At 45.6% G+C, this 13,170-nt stretch overlaps 1 protein-coding gene across 1 annotated transcript in view; it reads left to right on the forward strand.

The window, feature by feature from the left end:
* Positions 1-13,170, forward strand: part of anapc1 (anaphase promoting complex subunit 1) — a 235,295-nt gene that overhangs the window by 89,693 nt on the left and 132,432 nt on the right. Inside the window, exons 21-22 of the mRNA XM_059982885.1 lie at positions 3,500-3,648; positions 6,314-6,392. Coding sequence (XP_059838868.1) covers positions 3,500-3,648; positions 6,314-6,392 — 228 coding nt within the window. The remainder of the gene's footprint in view (positions 1-3,499; positions 3,649-6,313; positions 6,393-13,170) is intronic.

The following is a 13,170-nucleotide window of genomic DNA, read 5'->3' on the forward strand; positions in this document are numbered from 1 at the left end:
CTGTTACTGGATATCACGCTGTCTCCTTGCTGCTGTTTGACCGTTCATTGAAGTTCTGTTTCATCTGAATGTTGTAATTCAATACCTTTTATCAAGGAGAAAAAATATCGTGCAGTTCACTTCCACAGCAGGGGTCCCCAACCTTTTTTAATTCCACGGACGAATTCCACTAAATAAGGGTCCATTAACCCCAGGTTGCAAACCCTGTTTGGCAGTGATGTTGATGACGTGGGTCAAAGGTCGCAGTACCACAGTGGATGGTGCTACTTGCCCACCTCCAGTGATCCAGGTTTACTCCTCAGGGTTGTGGAGTTTGCAGATCTTGTTCATGGCTCCTTGGATTTTCCCCAGGCACTGTGGTAAATTGGTGACAGTATAATTACCCCTAGTATATGGGGTAGATAGTAGGAAAAGTCAGATTGGAGTTGCTGGGCATGAGAGAGGCAGCAAATGGGGGTTTGCTTGGATTTCTCTGAAGATTCAGTGGGCCAGATTTCCTCCTTGTACATGAAGGAATAATATATGAGAATATGATGTACTTGGACATTAATGAAGGTTCAGAGATTGAAGGTGCAAGTAGTCCTGCAGGGAGACTTGAAGGAAATGAGCAAGAAGTGCTGAACTACTTTGTGTGCAGAGTGCCTCGGTGGATACTGGGAAGAATTGCTTGCACAAAGTAGGGGGTAGAGAAAGTACTCTACTCTGGAGAAAGAGATCTTGCTTCTAAAGTTTGAATTGTTCAAAGGTTTCAGGCTCTTGGTTCGCGTCCATCCTCTGATTTCTGTTGTTTGAGAGGCCTTTCAGATTCACTTATTTATCTATCATGTGTACATCAAAACATACAGTGGATGCGTTGCTTGCATTAATGACCAACGTGAATGACCACTCATTCTAGTGCCGACATGGCATGCCCACAATGTTCAAGAAGCAAAGATAACAACACAGCAGCAACAAGACAACAATAAAACAAGCCTCCTTCCTTTCTGCCACCAAACACCTACACGTCCCACACAGATGGGCTCCAATCTCCAATCCAATGCCTCCAGGCCTCTAACCTTAAGTCCCTGTCCCCTTGTCCCACACTCACAGACATTGGGCCTCCGACTTCAGACACATTGACCCAGGGGCTTCGATAATCACACCTTCACTTTGCCGACTTCAGACTTTGACCTTTGTGCCTCGCTGATCCAGGCCTCAAACTCCGGACTTCTGATCCTGCGGCTTGCCAACCTGGAGCCACCACCAGCCCTCGTCTGTGGGGCCTGTCAATCACTGGGATCACTGGCCTTCAATCTCGCAGCACTCTGAGCTGTTCCTGATGTCGAAATCACCTCGTCCCTTGCCCCCAGCTCCCTGTGCTGTACCCCCAACTATCCATGTGAACCTAAAACAACGAATAAGTCAAGTCATCGCCTCGACAAACATTGCATCTCAGCACTATTTTGACAGGAAGGCCATCTTTGGGGAAGATCTATTCTATTTAATATTTTCACCTCTCCCCTTGCTTCTTTCAGATACTGATTATTTGGTGTTTTTGTTGATTTGTAGCTTTTGTTGAAGAAACTGCTGGTTGTATGTGGCCCTGAATACGAGAGCATGTAGGTGTTTTATTTCAGGAGCCGCACTATAAAGCTTGATCCTCTCCTCATCCTTTTATTTCTTACGCACAGCTCTGGTATGAATGTTACTTACTAACAGAAACAAGACAATCATACAATATCTCTGACCTTTGCAAAGCTTGGTAATAACCAATGATAATAGTCATTTTCACTGATGCTTCTGAATTTGCAAGTACTTGATGAGATTTAATTACAGTTTCTTGCAGAGCTTTTCTTGGCCTTGGGCTAATTTAACCTCACCAAGCCTGAAACCCGAGACTTCAGAATCAGGTTTATTATCACCGGCATGTGACGTGAAATTTGTTAACTTAACAGCAGCAAATCAATGCAATACATAATCTAGCAGAGAGAGAAAAGTAAAATAAAACATAATAATAAACAAGTAAATCAATTACGTATATTGAATAGATTTTTAAAATGTGCAAAAACAGAAATACAGTATATTTTAAAAAAAGAGTGAGGTAGTGTCCAAAGCTTCAGTGTCCATTCAGGAATCGGACGGCAGAGGGGAAGAAGCTGTTCCTGAATCGCTGAGTGTGTGCCTTCAGGCTTCTGTACCTCCTACCTGATGGTAACAGAGAGAAAAGGGCATGCCCTGGGTGCTGGAGGTCCTTAACAATGAACGCTGCCTTTCTGAGACACCGCTTCCTAAAGATGTCCTGGGTACTTTGTAGGCTAGTGCCCAAGATGGAGCTGACTAGATTTACAATCTTCTGCAGCTTGTTTCTGTCCTGTGCAGTAGCCCCTCCATACCAGACAGTGATGCAGCCTGTCAGAATGCTCTCCATGGTACAAGTATAAATTTTTGAGTACATTTGTTGACAGGCCAAATCACTTCAAATCCTTAATAAAGTATAGCCGCAGTCTTGCCTTCTCGATAACTACATCGATATGTTAGGACCAGGTTAGATCCTCAGAGATCTTGACACCCAAGAACTTGAAGCTGCTCACTCTCTCCACTCCTGATCCCTCTGTGAGGTTTGGTATGTGTTCTGTCGTCTTACCCTTCCTGAAGTCCACAATCAGCTCTTTCGCCTTACTGACTTTGAGTGCCAGGTTGTTGCTGCGGCACCACTCCACTAGTTGGCCTATCTCGCTCCTATACACCCGCTCGTCACCTCCTGAGATTCTACCAAAAATGGTTGAATCGTCAGCGAATTTATAGATGGCATTTGAGCTATGCCTAGCCACATGTGACTTCCTGGTCATCCTGCAGTACCTTGCAAAAGTCGTGGGTACAGAGGTACAGCTTGGGTGCCTAAGACTTTTGCATAGTACTGTGTTTGTCCATGTGGAGTAGAGAGCAAGTTTTAAAATCTGACGGGAGCAAAAGATGTTGGGAATGGCGAGGGTAGAGCATCGCAGGAGGAGTGTGGGGCAGAGGAGTGGCAGGGGCAAAGTGTGGCACAGATGCTGATACACCCGGTCCTGAGACCAAACGATGGGTTTATTGATCATTACAGAATGTGTCTGTGGTGCTTCCTACTCCTCCCCTCTCCCTGCCCTCTTCCCACTCTCAGTCCACAATAGAGACCCCTATCAGAATGAGGTTTATCAGCACTCGTATATGTCATGATATTTGTTTTTTTTTTCTGCAGCAGCAGTATGGTGCAATATATAAAATTGCTATATATGTCTAAATTTTTACACAGTACTGTATCTTGGCACTTGACCAGGCTATGCTCTTATTCACTGATCACTGGATAGTGCAGATGAAACTGTTATTTTGGTCATTAGAAAGCAAATTTTAAAACAATTTAAATGTAAATTCTCTGCATTTCTTTGTTGTCACCAGATGATGAGTGTTAAAGGAAAACATTTGAACCTTAGGGTATTACAAAGTCATTCAGATCCAAATCTTTTCTTCTTCCTCAATGCAGCACAAATGAGACTCATGAACCAGCCACCTTTCCTCACAATGGAACCTCCAAGCATCTATCACTGGCTAAGTTCTTGCCTGAACAGTGATGTAGTATCTCCTTTTCCATACCTGCCTGGCATCTGTGAGAGAACAAAATTAGTAGTGCAGGTAAGATGCCTTCTTAGCCTGCTTGTGAGTTGCTCCATATTTTTAATCCAAAATTTACTTTGTAGTAGTTGAGAGGTGATCTTGTGTCGGGAAGTCTGTAGCCAGTGGTGTATCTCAGATCAATGCTGGGACTATTCTTAACTGTTTTATATATATGTATATCTATGGAAAGGGACTTGGGAGTCCTCCTGCAGGATTCGCTAAAGGTTAATTTGCAGGTTGCGTTGGTGGTGAGGAAGGCAAACGTAATGTTAGCATTCATTTTAAGAGGACTAGAATATAAAAGCAAGGATGTAGTGTTGAGTCTTTACAAGGCATGGTAAGGCCTTACGTGGAATATTGTGAGAAGTTTTAGGTCTCTTATCCTAAGAAAGGATGTGCTAACCCTCCCTAAGAAAGAGAGGGTTCAGAGCAATTATTCTGGGAATGAAAGGGCTGCCATATGTGGAATGTTTGATGAGTCTGGGCCTGTACTCACTGGAATTCCGAAGAATGAGGGGGTATCTCATTGAAACCTAAAAAACGGTGAAAGGCCTTAATAGAGTGGATGATTCCTCTGGTGGGGGAGTAAACTGCCGCAGACTCAGAATAGAGGGGTGTCCATTTGGAACGGAGATGAGTAGGAATTTCTTCAGCTACAGGGTGGTGAATCTGTTGAATTCATTGTCACAAGCTGCTGTGGAGACCAAGTTTTTGGGTATACTTAAGGCAGAGTTGGTAGGTTTTTGATTGGTCAGGGCATGAGGGATGATGGAGAGAAGGCAGGAAATGGGGGCTGAGAGGGAAGTGGATCAGCCATGATGAATGGTGAAGTAGACTGAATGGGTTAAATGGCCTAATTCTGCTCCGATATCATATGGTCTTATTAATAAGTTTGCTGATGACACAAAAACTAGTGGAGAAGCAAATCGCGAAGAAGATAGTGAAAAGACACAGCAGGAAATCGATCAGTTAGACTGTTAAACAGAACAGTGGCAGGTGGAACTTAATTCAGACAACTGTGAGGTGATAGGTTTTGGGATAGCTCAGGCTAACAGGACATGCACAGTAAATGGCTGACAGCTCAGAAATGTTGATGTACAAGGGACCGTGGGGGTACTTGTTCATCGTTTCCAGAGAACAATGATGCTGGTGGATGGGATGATGAAGAAGGTATTCTGCCTGCTTGTCGTTATGGGCTGAGGCATCGAGTAGAAGTGAAAATCAAAAATAAAAGCTAGAACTCTGAAAAAGAACCAGCAAGTGCAGGTAATACTCAATAGGTCAGGCCGCATCTGAGGAGTCTGATCATTCCTGCGAGGCTGAACACATACATCCTGGAATTTAATCGTTTCAATCCGCATTTGACTTCTGCATTGTGAAGGAGGCCACATTGTGAACACCAAGTGTACAGTAGATTGGAAGGTGTTCAAGTGAATTAGCACTTCGCCTTGAATGACTGTTTGTGCCCCTGGCAGAAGGGAGCAGGAGAAATCGCAAGTGTTGCATCACCTGCAGTTGCAATGGAAAGTGGTGCAAGAAGGGACTTGGTTAGTGAAACAGCGCGATAGACGAGGGAGAATAATGAAATGAGTGGAAATGCTGAAATGGGAGGAAAGAAGTTAAGTCAGGTGAAGGTGGTGGAAATTGTGGAGAGTGATTCATTGTATGTGGGGTAGAAGGTGAGGACCAGGGAAATTCTGTTCTTGTTTTGTCTCACAGGAAAGGGGCTGAGAGCAGAGGTGCAAGATGTGAATGGGGTATGGTCAAGGGCAATAGCAGAGGGGAAGCTACGAGTTCAGAAAGACATTTCAGAGGCACCTATACTGGAAGTCTCATCATCAGAGCAAATACGACAGAGAAGCAAGAGCAGGAAGGATGGAGTAGCGTCTTTTCAGGAAACAGGGTGGGATGAAGAAATAGTCATGTTAGCTGTGGATCAGTAGACTTGCAATGTGGCATAAGTGGGGATGTTATGTTGCAGATGTATGAATGATTAGGCAGGCCACACTTGGAGTGTTGTAGGCATTTCAGGCTACAACACTACAAGAAGGGTGTTGTAGCATTAAGAGAGTCAAAGAGATTCACGAGGATTTGCCTGGAATAAGGGCTGTTTAGATTAGAGGTTTCTTTGTCCCAGTAAAACTAGGGTGATTTCTCCAGAAATACGAAGTGAATAGAGTGCATACATATTAAATATATTAAATTCAGTAGAATAAGTTATTGTATAATCGCAAGTCTGGACTGACATGGAATGACATTTCTGATGCATGTAGTAGCCACTCTGAAACTAGCCAAAATGGAGATAGTTGGGTACTTCATAAAGCAAAGTCTTGCAGATTCTGAAAATCAGAAATAAAACAGAAAGTATGCGAAGAACACTCAGCAGGTCGATAGCACCAGTGGAGTGAGAAACTGAGTCAATATCTCAGCTCAGTGACTTTTTGAATGAGAACTGTTCTACAGTTAGAGAGTACGGAACTGAAGTCAGAGAGCAAAAAGTGAAGTAGGTGATTTAAACATAACTACATGTGGTGAATATAGCTTGACCAAGGATGTAATGGTAGAAGATGCTTTTTGTCGAATTCAGGAAGCACTGGATGGATCTTTGTTAGAGCAAGTAATTGGCCGATGTGATGTATGGAGCAGCTCTTCTGCTAATTTATCCATTATTTTTGTGTTGCAGAGTTTTGCGTTGTATGTACTTGGTGATGAAACGGCATTCTCCCACGAGCCATCTACGTATTTATCCAGAATCTCAGCAGGTACTAATCAAACAGAAATTCAGTTTTCTTTCACATTTGGAACATAATCATTTCAAAGTTCAAGGTGCGTTTACTGTCAAAGTATGTGTGCTGTATGCAACTTTGAGATTTGCCTCCTCAGAGGCAGCCATAGAACAACGAAACCCAATAGAACCCATTAAAAATGCAGACTGTCAAGCACACAGTTTGCAAACAAAAAAGAACAAATTTGTGTAAATGATAAAAAGTAAGCAAATAGTGTTCACAAAAGTGATTTCACAGCCTCAGTTCATTGCAGAGACAAGTAATCCCTTGCCAAGCAGTGAGCTGAACATTGGCTGGTCTCTTGGCCCCAGCCCTGACACCCTCAATCTGGCCCAGCGCTTAAATCAGCCAAACACCGGGTCATTCCTCACACTTGGGCTTGGTTCCCACCACCTCAATTCGGCCCCAACCTGACCTTTCCAATCTAATTTGTCACATATATCAGTCAAAGCTTTGGCTTGGTCCTTGCTTTCGGGCCCAGACAAATAAAGCACAGTTTGTGATGAAGTCTGTAGATGAAGTTGACAGTGCTTCCTTTGAATTACATATTACTATTAGCGACACTCCTGAATGTTCAAATAACTTTGCTAGGACAAACTGTAATTGCAGGCTTCCTGAACTTGTTAAATTTACAGCCTTAAGCCTGTAGTTGATGCAGGGCAATTAACACAAGCATATGCAATCTGGTAGTCTGTGGGTCAGTATAATTTCAATTTACTGCTCAGCATTAGTGGAGTTTGTGGCAGTTCGATGCAGACCATTTTATTTGCCACGGGAATTCACCTCTGTCCTTATACTCGGTGTCTACATTACCCCCAGCGCTAATGCTAAGGAGATGCTCTGTGAACTGTATGGGGCTATTAGCGAACTGCAGAATGCACACCCTGATGGTCTGTTTATTGTCGCCGGTGATCTTAACCACGCGAACCTTAAGTCAGTGCTCCCCAAATTGCATCAGTATGTGGATTTTGCAACGAGGGGGGAGAACGCATTGGACCTGGTTTACACAAACATTCCTGATGCGTACCGGGCAGAGCCCCACCCCCACCTCAGTTACTCAGACCACATCTCTGTTATGCTAATCCCAGCATACAGACCGCTTGTCAGGCGCTCCAGACCAGTTCAGAAGCAGGTGAAAACCTGGCCAGCAGGAGCCATCTCTGCTCTTCAAGACTGCTTTGAGCACACTGACTGGCACATGTTCAGGGAGGCTGCAACCGATGGCGACTCTACCAGCTTAGAGGAGTACACAGCATCAGTGACCAGCTACATCAGCAAGTGCATTGATGATGTTACTCTGTCCAAGACCATCACTATACACGCTAACCAGAAGCCATGGATGACTGTGGAGGTGCGTGCGCTGCCGAGGTCCCGCGACTCCGCCTTCAGAGCAGGCTTGAACAACAGCAAGGGCCAAACTGTCCTGAGCTATCAGAGGGGCAAAGCGTGCACATGCCCAGCTAATCCGCAGTTACTTCCAGGACCGTGGCGACACGCGGCGCATGTGGAAGGGCATCCAGGACATCACCAATTATAGGACAACATCACCTGACTGTGCAGGTGATGCCTCCCTCCCAAATGCGCTGAATAACTTCTACGCCCGGTTTGAGGCAGAAATTGATGTGGCAGTGAGGAAGTCCACCCCTCCTGCGAATGACCAGGTGCTGTGTCTCTCCGTGGCTGATGTGAGAAGAACCCTGTGCAGGGTCAACCCATGGAAGGCTGCTGGACCAGACAACATCCCTGGTAGAGTGCTCAGAGGATGTGCAGACCAGCTAGCAGATGTTCTCACTGACATCTTCAACATCTCCCTGAGCAGCACCTCCATTCCAACGTGCTTCAAGGCCGCCACCATTGTCCCCATGCCGAAGAAATCTTCAGTGTCCTGCCTAAATGACTACCGTCCCATTGCACTCACATCCATCATCATGAAGTGTTTCGAGAGGCTTGTCATGAGGCACATCAAGACCCTGCTGCCCCCATCACTGGACCCCCTGCAGTTTGTGTACCATCCCAACCGCTCAACAGATGACGCCATTGCCACCACCTTCCACCTGGCCCTAACCCACCTGGACAAAAAAGACACGTACGTTTGAATGCTGTTCATAGACTTCAGTTCAGCATTCAACACAACCATCCCTCAGAAACTGATTGGAAAGCTGAGCCGATTGGGCCTGAACACCTCCCTCTGCAACTGGATCCTAGACTTCCTGACTGGGAGACCTTAGTCAGTCTGGATCGCGAGCAGCATCTCCAACACTATGACACTGAGCACGGGGGCTCCCCAGGGTTGCGTGCTCAGTCCACTGCTGTTCACTCTGCTGACTCATGACTGTGCTGCAACACACAGCTCGAACCACATCATCAAGTTCGCCGATGACACGACCGTGGTGGGTCTCATCAGCAAGAACAACGAGTCAGTTTACAGAGAGGAGGTGCAGCGGCTAACGGACTGGTGCAGAGCCAGCAATCTGTCTCTGAATGTGAACAAAACAAAAGAGATGGTTGTTGACTTCAGGAGGGCACAGAGCGACCACTCCCCGCTGAACATCGACGGCTCCTCAGTAGAGATCGTAAAGAGCACCAAATTTCTTGGTGTTCACCTGACGGAGAATCTCACCTGATCCCTCAACACCAGCTCCATAGCAAAGAAAGCCCAGCAGCGTCTCTACTTTTTGCGAAGGCTGAGGAGAGTCCATCTCCCACCCCCCCCATCCTCATCACATTCTACAGGGGTTGTGTTGAGGGCATCCTGAGCAGCTGTATCACTGCCTGGTTCGGAAATTGTACCATCTCGGATCGCAAGACCCTGCAGTGGATAGTGAGGTCAGCTGAGAAGATCATCGGGATCTCTCTTCCCGCCATCACGGACATTTACACTACACGCTGCATCCGCAAAGGAAACAGCATTATGAAGGACCCCATGCACCCCTCATACAATCCCTTCTCCCTCCTGCAGTCTGGGAAAAGGCTCCGTAGCATTTGGGCTCTCACGACCAGACTATATAACAGTTTCTTCCCCCAAGCCATCAGACTCCTCAATACCCGAAGCCTGGACTGACACCTTGCCCTACTGTCCTGTTTATTATTTATTGTAATGCCAGCACTGTTTTTGTGCACTTTATGCAATCCAGTGTAGGTCTGTAGTCTAGTGTAGCTTTCTCTATGTTGTTTTTTATTACGTAGTTCAGTCTAGTTTTTGTACTGTGTCATGTAAACCATGGTCCTGAAATACGTTGTCTCATTTTTACTAGGCACTGTACCAGCAGTTATGGTCGAAATGACAATAAAAGTTGACTTGATTTGACTAGGACAAACTGTAATTGCAGGCTTCCTGAACTTGTTACATTTACAGCCTTAAGCCTGTAGTTGATGCAGGGCAATTAACACAAGCATGTGCAATCTCGTAGTCTATGGGTCAGTATAATTTCAATTTACCTCTTGCAATTTACATAAGAGCTGAAGACTAGTTCTTGCTTGAATTAATATCTGCTATATTCACATAGCTCCAGAATACTCCCTCACATACACTCTTCTTTCCCCGGACAGAAATCTGTCCCAGGAAGGCCAAACTTTAAGGAGGATATAATTAAGTAAGGCAGCAAAAATGCCGCACACTCCCGATCCCTTCCACACTTACAAACCTATCACGTCCTTATCCCCAAATGGCTGTCTACAAAATGAAGCAGAGATGGCAATAAAACTTCCTGAAGTTTGCTCACATTGCACATTTTCGCCAACAAAAACTGTGTGGGGGCATGGTATGTTTAAGAAAAGCCATAATCACTCATTTATTGTACTCCAAACTCTGAACACAAGTTCAGTAAAAAATACTTTACACACTTACATCATCACTTAAACCAGCCTCTTAAAAGAAAACCCAGCTCATTGTTGGTGGCTGTGAATTATGTGTGTTTCCATCAATTACATCACCTTACTACATCTTCTTCTTGGATACTTTGGTCCTCTCAATGTCAACCAGTCTTTAAAATGCAGCTTTGCCATTCATGCACTTGTTGCGTCCGTCCTTGCTACATATCCTTATTTTTGCCCCTTCAGTCTCTGATAAAGGAAACTATCAGACATGGTTGTCAGTAGTTACTCTCTGGGCGAGGGGTATCAGCAAGGTGGCTCACACTCCATGCCATGACAGTGGATTGTCAGGATAATCTGAAAACAAGTCTCTCGGCACCTTTGCTTGATGTACAGAAGGGTTTGAGGTCATCTGTTTTTGAAAGGCTGCGGGGACTTTACCCCAGTGGCACCCCTTCTGGTTTGACCTTTCAACCACTAACCCGACCACTGAGAATGCTCGGCTCATTTACTTTCACTCCCATTCAGGCTGGGGTGGGTGCCTTCAGACTCTGTGTGCAATTTCTTCTCTTTCTCAGTCTGCCTCGCCATCACGGTTGTGGAACTTGATGTCTCTGCCAAGCTCGGAACCCCCCCCCCCCCCCATCTATTTTCCCCAATATGTTTCTATTCTGATCTATACTACTAATCATTTGCCTCCCAGAACCAGCATACATTGCAAAGTATAGTTACTGTTATTCCTTAACACTTTATTCACGGTTTCCTGACGCGCTCTCCCTGTCTTCTGCATTAGTGTTTCTGTACTCTTTCATCCGCCTGCTTCCATCAGGCGCGGTCAGATGTGAAACAGCAGGCTGGTGTTCATCACTTGAACTTTCTGTAATGGCACAATTATCGGGTGGACTTGATCCCTTGTTCTGTCTGTGAGGGTGACAAGGTGAGTCATATGGTTTAACCTGGGTCCAGTGCTTCCACTGGCTGCCTCGCTGGGTCTGTACACGAGCACAGGTGTCATTTGTCAGAAGCTCCATCTGTGGTCCCATCCACCTGGGAGCAAGCCCTGCCTTTTCAGGCAGTTTCCTTGCTATGACCCGTCTGTGGGATGGCAATCTTTTCTCTTTGTGGCTTTCTCCTCTCATCAATCTGTTGCTGTTCTTTCTCTCAGTCTCTCAAAGTGTTAGCCTGGTTACAAATGTACTTCAAGACTCCGTATGATCTTTCCAAATTGGCTCCAGTAAGTTCTTCCTCCACGTGTTCTATTTCTGTGGTGTTTTGTTCTTTCTGTTGCTCTTATCTCCATGACTCTTTTCTGCATCTTGCTCTCCCTTCTGGTGGGTCTTTACTTGCTGCTCCTTCTGCAGGTAGCCGTACTGTTTAACACTTCCTGATTGCATTTGTCCCCTGGGACCTCCTGACATGATTCCCATACATTGTCTCCTGTCACTGTGGGCCTTGATGGCTGTTCTGTGGGTCAAATGTTTGCTGTCCCAGTCCTGTCTATGTTATCTCTCCTTTTCCTGAATCTGTGATAGCACCTGTCTTGCTTGGTGTACCTTTCACAGGACAGTTCCTTCATTGTTAGGGCACACCCAAAAATCTACAGGAAGCTTCACTCCCTTTAACTCAAAAACCTGAGGCTCACTGCTCTCTGCTTTCATTGTTCCACTCTCTGCACCGGTGATGTAAATCACCTCTCTAGTCATGAGCAAGGGTAGATTAGTCATCGGCACTGGTGATACTCTGCCTACTAATGTCTCACATTGCTGGCCCCGCAACAGACTTTGTATACATACATCCATGAGTACTGGCAATGGGGGCTGTCACCAGCCGTTTGAGTGACCTCACCAGCTCTATAATCTAGTCAGACAGAAAGAACACTGGTGTCATTTCTGCCTGTTTTGGTGGGTGACTCACACCTTTCTCTCTTTTTAGGACACTGCTTCCAACTATGACCCAATAGGCTATAGCTGTAACGTATCATCTCCTTTACCATTCTCTGTCTAGCCCGGCAGTTCCTTGCTTGGTGCCCCAGTTGCTGGCACAGAAAGCAAGTCCTCTGTGTCATCGAGCAGCTGCTTCCACTGAAGCCACTTTGTGACTTCTCTTCCCCATCCCCTGGTCTCTCTTTCCAGCCTATGATACTGTGGTGGGGTAGGTATATCCTACTGCTGTCCCCAAATCTAAAACTTCCTGTTGGGCTGAGCCCAGAACTTCCCTCAGCATTTTCAGGAAAACTGGGTCATCCCTCTCTGGATTGTCCAAGTATTCCTCATATGTTACACGCACAAAATGCTGGTGGAACGCAGCAGGCCAGGCAGCATCTATAGGAAGAATGTTTCGGGCCAAGTCCCTTCATCAGGACTCAGGTCGAAGGGTCTCGGCCTGAAACATCGACTGTACTTCTCCCTATAGATGCTGTCTGGCCTGCTGCGTTCCACCAGCATTTTGTGTGTGTTGCTTGAGTTTCCAGCATCTGCAGATTTCCACAAACATGTTTTTGTTTTAAAATTCCTCATCTGTTCAATATTTACGCTCTGCATATCCATGGCAGGCTCATTAGCTCTGTGAACCACTGACATTATCATTCCACGGTTACTCACATCTCCCTCCAGTAGCTGCCTCACTTTCCCCTTAAAGAGGTGGAATTGCTCATTACTGGTATTCCCATTAGTTTCCTATGTATCATCCCGCTCTCCCAGAGCCATACAACCTATTCCACATATAGCTAGGCCTTTTCACTTTCACCAATACCTGTATGTCTTTTGGGTAGGTCTGGTGAATTTCAATCGCTTCCTCAAGTTTGTGCCAGAGTTCTGATTTCCTACAAGCGACTTTTAAGGGAGGGCAGCCCAGCCAAAATGCTCTGCTTCTCCCCAGGGCTCAAGAGCTTGCGAATGGTAATGATCAGGGTAAAAGGCTGGTTTGGGGTCGACCTGAACTC

The sequence above is a fragment of the Hypanus sabinus genome, chromosome 10, assembly GCF_030144855.1.
Source record: "Hypanus sabinus isolate sHypSab1 chromosome 10, sHypSab1.hap1, whole genome shotgun sequence".
Lineage (NCBI taxonomy): Eukaryota > Metazoa > Chordata > Chondrichthyes > Myliobatiformes > Dasyatidae > Hypanus > Hypanus sabinus.